The sequence below is a fragment of the Mus caroli genome, chromosome 4 (genome assembly GCF_900094665.2).
Source record: "Mus caroli chromosome 4, CAROLI_EIJ_v1.1, whole genome shotgun sequence".
Classification (NCBI taxonomy): domain Eukaryota; kingdom Metazoa; phylum Chordata; class Mammalia; order Rodentia; family Muridae; genus Mus; species Mus caroli.
The window spans coordinates 39,318,192-39,327,890 of NC_034573.1; the positions used below are offsets into that span (position 1 = coordinate 39,318,192).

At 45.7% G+C, this 9,699-nt stretch overlaps 1 protein-coding gene across 2 annotated transcripts in view; it reads left to right on the top strand.

Annotated features, from left to right (window-relative positions):
• The window catches only part of Frmpd1 (FERM and PDZ domain containing 1), a 118,696-nt gene that overhangs the window by 83,690 nt on the left and 25,307 nt on the right, over positions 1 to 9,699 (top strand). For both annotated transcript variants that reach the window (XM_029475742.1, XM_021160346.1), the window contains exons 5-6: positions 197 to 242; positions 7,630 to 7,737. In XM_029475742.1, the coding sequence (XP_029331602.1) occupies positions 197 to 242; positions 7,630 to 7,737 (154 nt within the window). The remainder of the gene's footprint in view (positions 1 to 196; positions 243 to 7,629; positions 7,738 to 9,699) is intronic.

Consider the following 9,699-nt stretch of genomic DNA (forward strand, 5'->3'; position numbering starts at 1 on the left):
CACACACAGAGGGACACAGAAGCACAGGTGCACACACATACACAGACACACACAGAGACAGACACACAGATGCGTGTACACACACACAGACACAGACACGGAGACAGGCAGCGCAGATGCGTGTGCACACACACGCACACACATACACACACACAAATGACTGAAACCTTTTCTTTTATCCTTTTCTGTTTTTCAGGGAAACTGAAGATGCTCTTTCAATTACAGTTGTCCGCTGCACATCGGTAAACCTCTCTTTTTGTTCTATATGTTAGTTTCACTCTTCCCTGATCCAAAGACACTAATGCTCTTGGACGATATCCTGTATTCAGTAGGGCAGAGGTCAGAGGGTGGCAGCTGCCAGGCAGTGGATGGCTAGTCAGCTAACATGGCCTGAAGCCCTCCTGGGCATAGGTGCTGTGGAGGAAACAGATATGGTCCAGGCCTTAGGGATCTGCTGCTCAGGGGAGGAGACCCTCTGTGATGCGTAGTGTGCTAATGGAGGGACATCAAACTGGAAGCTCCAAGACAGGCTTGGGGGAACGACTTTGGACAAATCTCTTCTTCAAGTTTTCACTGGTGACAGTAACTGCCTTGTCTGTCTGATGGATCATCCAAAGCACCAATGAGGTGCCGGGAGTGACAGTTTTATCATCCGAGGCCAACCACAAGGCAGGATGTAAGTGTGATGACCTAAACACAGGAAAGCTCGTGGAATCAAGTTGTAAGAGCAAACTGACCAAGGAGGAGATGTTGACAAAAAAAATTCTCATTTTAAGAATTTGACTAACCAATAGATCAAAAAAGGAAGTAGGAATAACATACAGAATTTTAATAATGTATTTAATAACCTAACCTGATTGACCACCTACTAGATTACCAAGAAAGTTCAGCAAACCATTTTTAAATTAAAAAAAAAAAAAGCATATAGGTCTAGGTGTGGTGGCTTACACTTAAAATCCCAGCTCTCAGGAGGCTGAGATTTGATCTCAGGAGGATCAAACATTTGAGGCCAACCTGGGCTACAGAGCAAGCCCAAGGCTATCTTAGACTTTATATGTGATCCTATTAAAAAATACACAAAGAAAAATAAATACATAAAGCTATCAAGGTTTCCTTCCCTGAATATAATTTTAAATAAAAACTGAGCTGTGTGTGAGAGCACAGGCATTTAACCCTAGTACTTGAAAGGACAGGAAGGAGAGCCTGGTCTACATTGTAGGTTCTAGGATAGCCAGGGCCACATGGGAACAACAACAAGAACAACAAAATTACTTCGTGTTGAAGCTGTGATCAGAGTAAAATTGATAATCTTAATTGTTTCTACTAGTTAAAAAGGAAATCAATTAAGTATTTGGTGAAAAGTTAGAAAAAAATAGAACCAGGAAGATGGGGATGCATGGAATGTATCCTGTCAGGCAGGGGCAGAAGTTCAAAGCTAGCCTCAGCTACTTAGCCAGATGAAGGCCAGCCTGGGCTATATGAGATCCTGTCTCAATAAAATAAAACAATCAACAAAAATGATTGAAGAGAATAATAAGAATCAAAATCTCCCTTTTATATATAGTGAATTCTGCCTCAGGCTCCTGGGAGCTGGTACTGTAGTTATGTATGTAAGACCTCAACGGTTTTAAGTAGTTGGGACACAGGCACGCTTACGCCTACCATACGCTGTTATAGAGTAGGTATTGGTGCATGCCCGATGGCCCGAGTGCAGTGCCTGGGACCTCGATAGTGAAAAGGAAGAGCCAGTCCCTCCATGGTGTCTTCTGACTGCCGTGTGGGCCTAGTGACATGTGATTGTCACTGCACACACACATACACAGGCACATATGCACATGTGAGTGCACACAAAATAATGTAATTAAAATTATTTTTATTAATCTCATTCCATTCGTTTACATCTTAAATGATATCCCACTTCCTGGTTACCCCTCCACCACCCTCCCCTCCCACATCTGCCCTCCCCCCTCCCCTTTGCCTGTTTGAAATAAGATACAAACAATATAGATGACTGACTGTTGGCTATTGGAGGTTTCCTGTGCACACAGCCATAGGAAGAAGGACAGAGGAAGAAATGGCCCTTTAGTCGCATGAAAACATAACATTTCTGTGGTCCCAACACTCCGTAAACAAAGAACTAGTCTCTTCTCCCCATTCAACAAGTGCTTTATTTTTACTTCTTGGGAACAATAGGGGAGAAAGTCACCCAATTAGAATTAAAATGTTTGCTATAAATATGTCGGGCTGAGTGTTCTATGTAGGCTGTGTGGAGGCTTTTTTATTCCTGCCAGAGTCTGTCTATGAAATAATGTGAACCCGATATAAAGATGGAGAGGGCTAATCAGTGTAATAACAGTGCAGGTGGTAAGCCTTTCTTTTTATTTAGCTTATTATCATCTCAATGGGAAACATCTTAATCTTAATTAGGTGGGGGTTTCCCCCGCAGCAGTTCCACGAAATGGACAAAATACAGCACTTGGTTCTGTCAGGCAGAAAGTGGCACGTAGCCGTGCGGCTTACAAATTGGAAAGTAAGGGAGGAAAAATTGTCTGTGTTCCCATACCAAGCTTTCCCAGCAGAAACGTGAGCACCATAACCAGGAAGACCCACAGGGGAGCCCACCCGGACCCCTGAGAAATGCCCTGACCATAGGCTGGGCCTCTTCCAGAAGTGTCCCAAACCATTTTACAGACATGGCAGCGTGAAAAATGACCAAGCCGTGTGTACCAAGCAAGATTGGAGTTGCTGCGGTCATGGGAGATTCTTAGAATATAATTGAGACAGATTGGGAATTATAAAATCTAAAGCTTAGACATTCATGACTATTTTTCTAGAACGCAGGTTTTATGGAAAAATACATTCTGGCTTAAATTTCACATTAAAAATTGATATTGTTCTTAAATTTCATGTGCATGTATGCATCTGTGCATGGGTTTGTACACCTGGGTGCAGGGCCCAGGGGAGCTGGAGGAAGGCACCGGCCTCTTGGGAGGCACAGGCAACTGAGCTACCCGAGGTGGGTGCCGGGACTCGAACTCAGGTTCTCTGGAAATGTAGCATGGATTGTTCTGTTGTTGTTGTTTTTCTGAGACAAAGTCCCACTATGTAGCCCTGGCTGTCCTGGAACTCACTTTGTAGACCAGGCTGGCCTCAAACTCAAAAGAAATCCTCCTGCCTCTCTGCCTTCTGAGCGCTGAGGGATTAAAGATGTGTAACACCGAGACCCCCGGGCAGCACAGACTCTTAACCACTGAGCCATCGCCTCAGCCCCAAGTCTGCATTTTTTGTATCTATTACATTAATTATTTTAATATTATAGTGACAATTAGTATGTTACATAATTTTCACCAGAAGGAAGTCATGCAAAGCAGAAAAGACTCATTCACCATCCCCACCTTTGCAGATCATGGATGCTGTGGCCATACAGCACACTGTGAGGCACCGGGTTCAGGGGGGATGGGCTGATTTCCGAGGGATCAGACTCCTGAGCCCACACTTTCTAAGATGATGCTGTTTGACCTTCAGGCACCCCACCGTTTTCCTGAAGTGACACTGAGTCACCCTTGGCAAGGGCACTGCAGAAGTATGAAATAACTTTTCAACTAGCCTTTTTTTTTTTTTTTTAAGATTCTTTTCCTAAAGGGGAGTCCCCTTGGGAGTTCTTCGTTTCATTAATACGAGAGTTTAAGAATGGACTCCGTTGGAAGCCCAAGGACAGTTTTATTAGAGTTTAAAAGCAGAGCCCTGGGGCAAGCAAGCTCTAAAGCTCAGCCTGTCTAGGAGGGGAGTAAGGAGGAGAGAAAGAAAGGGACACCGTGCCACCGAAGCCCGCATGGAACTCACATGCAAGGCAGGCAGCCAGTGCCGTGGCAGGGAGGGAGACTTTCGAGAACCAGGGAAGGCCAAGGTGTTAAAGAAGCATGCTTAGGAAAGGGGGAAAGAAAACATCATGTTCTTTATAATCCAGAAAAGTGGGCAGATCTCCAACCTCACAAGGTTGCCTCCAGTGAGCTGTCGCACTAGGGGCGGGGATTCTGGGAGGGAAAAAGAACTGTATCTCATTAAAGAGCTAATTATTCCACCTACCTCATTAGTGTGGCTTGGGGCAAGCCCTCTAATCTTTCCACCCCCTACTTCCCTGGGTGTCTTTTAGCCAGACAGATTGAACCACCAGCTCAACTGGAACTCAGGGGTCTACCCAGGCCAGAGATTCCATTCTCTTGACCAGCAAAGTTTTTTTTTACCCTAATACTTCCAAGTGCTAACTCTACAGCAAAAACACACATTTTTATCAGTGACCCCAGGAAGGGCTCAGAAGTCCTAGGATAAAGGGTAGTTCATATCCTCCAAATTATTCCTTTAAAAAAAAAAATCAGTGCACTTGCGGAAGTAGTTTGTAGCATGTCACAAATCCAGGGGATCCTGGCTTGCAGCCTGTTACAGATGCTGGGCTGCCTGGTTTGCAGTGCTAATGTGCAGATGTGAAAGCAAAGAGGCTGCCGTGGGGCCCATGAGTTGGGCTTTTCCATGACAGATGATGGAGTGTTCGTTCTCAAAGCAGCCAGTTCCATGGTTCCAAAGGTGACAGATCCTATTTCCTTGTAACTCCCAGTGACTGTCCTAGTTCATAATGGCCTCCCTTGTCTGAGATAGCTACTCTGAGATCTGACAACATGGCTCTCCCAACTTCCAGCAGTTATTCTCAGGAACAGTTATTCCTCATACTTCCCACTCTGCCAATGGGTTTCTGGATGGACCATAGTTTCGGTGACCCTTGCAAATGGTGGCACCCAGAAAGGTCCACACTTCCACCCAAAGAGTACCCCGGGAATGAAGGGTTGCTTCTGGTGTGCACCAGAAATGCTGGTGGAGCTCAGGGTTGGATTCCCACTTGGCAAGGCCAGTCACACTGTTGGCTTGGGTGATACTTGTGGTCAGTGAAATACTGAGCCGGTTTTCAAATGAATAGCTTCCAGGCTGAGTCCCCCATCCCTTGCTTGGCCAATTGATTTTTTTTTTTTTTTAAATCCTCAGAGTCACTCTTCCTATTAATCCATGGCAGGTCATGTAGCTTGGCCCGGTGTTTTGGCCTGCTGTGCTTTTATAGTCCTGAGGCTGAAAGGCGTATTTGTACAGATGCCAGCTATCATCAGCCTCCTTTCTTGTCAAGGAGCCTCCTCTTCTCAGAGCTCCTTCCCTTCTAGTTCTCAGCCAGCTAATTTTCTTTAACGTTTCAGCTCTTAGCCGAACGCTCAGGGGATTGCCCTCCCTAGCATGAGAAACAGGGATGGGTTGCTGGAAATGCCTGCTCTTTGTGTCTCTCTTCTGCTCTGCCCTTGGTTGCTCTATCCTCTGAGTGACTGGTTGCCTATTGCTGTGAACACTCTCACTCTCCACTCTGTGCTGTGTTGACAGCCCCGCCCCCGTGCTCTCTTAGACTTGCTCTTGGTTTTCCCAGCCTTTGACTCGGAGCTTCTGATTCTCAAGGATCTCGTTCAATATCTGTTGCTTGGCACCTGATGGCCTCTTACAGTTCTGCCTTTATAAATTTCTTCCTCTGCCTTCATCTGAGGCATTGTTAGATATCAACCGGAAGGGTTCAGCCAGAGGGAGCATAAGCTACTTAGCTCAGTGGCAGCTCCCTTGCCTTAACAGGAACGAGACCCTGGGTTTGATCCCCAGCACGGGAAAGGACAAGAAAAGAAAAAGAGAAAAGAAATCAGAACTATTTCGAGTGCAGATTAAACCATTGCTGAATCCACCTACTGGCTCTGCACGTAGCTTTCTCCACAGGGGGATTGTGGGGGAGATTATTAAATGCTTTGCAAGAAGGAAGGAATTCTGACATGTCCACAGGACCCTGGTCTGTCTCTGGAATGCTGTCTTCAAAAGAAAGCTGAACTTGCTTGGCTCTGACTTGTCCTTGCTGACTCTTTAGTCGTCAGTGATCGATGTTGGAAGCTCCCTGCTCATCTCTTTACCAAGAGTTAACAACAGGCTTTCTTCCAGTGTGTGGTTTTTGAATCGTCCATGTTTGTTGCGGAGAACTTGATGTTGGCTATCTGTAAGTGTGTCTTTCCTTCTTTGATCTTGGGCAGTGCCAACTGTGGCATATTCCAGTTCCTTAAGCCCCTAGATTCACCTGGATTGGAGCCTTGAGCTCATAACTTCGGATTTCCTAATTATAACTTCTTCTTTTCCTATTTCACTTATTCTTTCAGATTGGAAAACCTAGAGTGTCTGCATGGGAACAGAGCTGTGCTTCCCTCTCATGCTCAAGCCTTTGTATTTCTCATGGCCTGAAAGTGAGCTATGTCTCTGAGTTGGCGAATCACAGTTGTATGCCCAGTCGTGCCAAGTAACACCACAGTTTCTTCTTATTAAAATGTCAGGGCCATTGTTCATTTTATGTACGCCATGCATTGCATTGGTGTGTTGATATCTAAGTCCATGAACTTGGCTTCCAGAAAGTTCCCCAATGGTGTTACAGATCTCTTCCCACAGCTATATAGAACATGGCCCGGAGCACCATCTTGGGACTCTTATACATACAGACATCCTAAAGGCTGGCCTAAAAGCCTGGCTGGAGTGATGAAGGGAATGTGGGATGCTGGCCAGGAAATAGTCTGTTGGGCAGGAAGACCATGCCCTGCTGGTCTTGTTGGTATATGAAATTGCCCAAATGTCACAGTTTGACCTGATGCCAGCTGTAACTGTTTACTATCTAATCATACCAGCTGATATGAGTCTTTTTACTTCTGGAGAAAGAGAATATCAGAAGACAACAGTCAAGAGAGGCCAGTCACAATTCACACAGACCAAAGCTTCTGGGAGCTCTATCTAGTGTACGGATGAAAACCTTGAAATTCAGAGAAGCTGAAAGACAGCCAAAGTTATACAGTTTAGGGAGGAGTTTTGTTTTGTTTCTGGGGGGTCGATGGGGAACAGGTGGGTGAGGTTGGTTGATTCTTTGTTTTTCTCCAGTTAGGGTTTCTCTGTGTAGCCCTGGCTGTGCTGGAACTCACTCTGTAGACCAGGTTGTCTTCAAACTCAGAGATTTGCCTGCCTCTACCTTCCGAGTGCTGAGATTAAAGGTGTGCAGTACCACTGCCTGGCTGATCATGTGTCTGTCTGTGTGTTTCTGTTGTGTGTGTGTGTGTGTATGTGTGTGTGTGTGTAAGTACAGTTGCACAAAGACCAAAAGGGCTTGGGATTAGGCTTTGATACCCAGAAGCTAGGACCTGAACTCCAGTCCTAATACATGTATGTGTGCATGCACCCATGGGTACACACACATACACACACATGCTTCCATTCATAGGAATTTGTGTTTGACATTTTCACAGCTTGTGAAGTAGGACTTAGGTTCCCTCTCCAGCCCTCTTTGTCTCACTTTGTCACCATTGGTTCAATTTCCAAACGGAAAGACACAAGAACATTGTCTAGTGGACTCCTTGGATCCTAGGAAAAGAAATCTTTAAATGGAGTGCCCTCCTTCTGTGTGCATTTTACTGAGTCCATAGCAACCGTGAGGGTGTGTGTGTGTATGTGTGTGTGTGTGTGTAAGAAGTAAGAAGATGTAGATGCTTTCATGAAAGTGCTGTTCCAAAGTACGTTACTATTTTTCAGGGAGTCCCCAAGTCATCCTTCTTGACTGAAGAGAAGCGGGCCCGGCTGAAGAGCAACCCTGTGAAGGTGCACTTTGCTGAGGAAGTGCTGGTCAGCGGGCACAGTCAGGTGCGTCAGTAGCCAGAGATGGTGGTTCTTGCTGAAGTGGGCAAGCTGTGTTCTAGTGTGTACCTCACCACAACTCTGCAGTCTTCAGAAAGGATGTAGTGGGAGCGACAGACATTTGCTGGAGGCTTAGTGTACTTCTCTGAAGGACAAGGGAAGCTGGGGGAGCCCCGGACCAAGGCTGTGGTGAAGAACAAGTCCTAAATGTGGCTGCCTGCTACACACCAACTCCACGCGCCTGCTGTGATAGGCCTGGAGACTCCAGTTCTTATTATGAATGGGTTTACTAGTCCCTTGAAAGGAAATATTAATATGTTGCTAAAACGATGGTGGTAGTAGCTGGGATTTCTTTCTTTTTTTTCTTTAACTTAACATCGGCTGATAAGAGTCCACCATCTTACTGAACCTCTGTTACCCATTTTAAACCTTGTCTGTGCCTAGTCCTTCTGTCCTGCAGAGGAATTGTAACACAGGAAGAAACAGAGGCGTAGAGAGAGTAAGAGAATTAACTGCTAAACCACAAAGTAAGAAAAGGCAGGAGCCTGGATCTCTGTTGACGCCACTTCTTTTGTTTCTCCTGGTTATGCTCTCTACTCATTTTTGATACAGAAAGATCCAGGGTTGACGGGAGAAGGCGGGGGACGCTGTGAAAGGACATGTTTGTTAAGGGGAATCTGAGCCTTCAGATGGATTGCTTTAAAGTTTATTTTTATCCTTCATTTATGTGTGTGTGTCAGTGTGTGTGTGTGAGAGAGAGAGAGACAGAGAGACAGAGAGACAGAGAGAGAGAGAGAGAAGCCAGAAGAGAGCACTGGATCCCCTGAAGCTGGAGTTAACAGTTAGAAGCACCCTCTGGATACAGAGAACTGAACTCAGAGCAACAAGTGTTTTTTTTTTTTTTTTTTTTTTTTTTTTTTTTTTTTTTTTTTTCCCAGACGGGGTTTCTCTGTGTATCCCTGGCTGTCCTGGAACTCATTCTGTAGTCCAGGCTGGCCTTGAACTCAGGAATCCGCCTGCCTCTGCCTCCAAGTGCTGGGATTAAAGGCGTGCGCCACCACTCCCTGGCGCAACAAGTGTTCTTAACCACAGAGCCATTTCCTATCTTGAGACTGATGTTTTAAATAAGGATTTATTGATAAAAGACACATTCACTCATAAGTTATAAGATGGCTGGAGACTTTTGCCATCCAGCAATCAGTATGAGATTCTTAAAACTTTCAAGTCAAAACTTTCTGTCACCCAGAGAACTTGAAGGACTGGGCTCCATGGCCACTTAAACAAAGGGTATAATCAGTTCAGCAGGTCCACATAGAAAAGCCTTATTTTCTCTCTGCCCTGCTACATGACAGAGCACATCTTCAGTGAGACCGGAAAGAAAAAAGGCTTGTTCAGGAAGGGGCCCGCGGAGGCCTAATCAATCAATCAGGGTAAACCTGGGACGCTGCCTGTCAGCAATGATTTGAATCTCTTGGGTGTCCATACTTGTGAAAATGGATTGAACCTCCCTGAAGATTAAATTTAGATCCGACATGTGCATTCACTTAATCTTAGCCGAAAGGCTAAGAAGCAGGAGGCTCGCACACTGCAGAGTAGCGTACACGCTGAGTAGGCTCGCACACTGCAGAGTAGCGTGCATGCTGAGTAGTGGGGAGAAGCAGCAGCTCGGGACAGAAAGCATAAGCCCCAACAGGTATGGACCAGGTAACCCGCTCTGTCGCCTTAAAAAAGACCCCCACCCTCATCCCCTCCTATCTGTTCTGAAAACCCAAGAGGAGGACACGTTTTAAAACCCAAACAGTAGATGCCATGCCAACAAGTGCTTACTGACAGGAGCCTGACATAGCTGCCTCCTGAGAGGCTCTGCCAGTGCCTGACAAATACAGAAGTGGAGGCTCACAGCCATCCATTGGATGGAGCACAGGGTCCCCCATGAATGAGCTAGAGAATGTACCCAAGGAGCTGAAG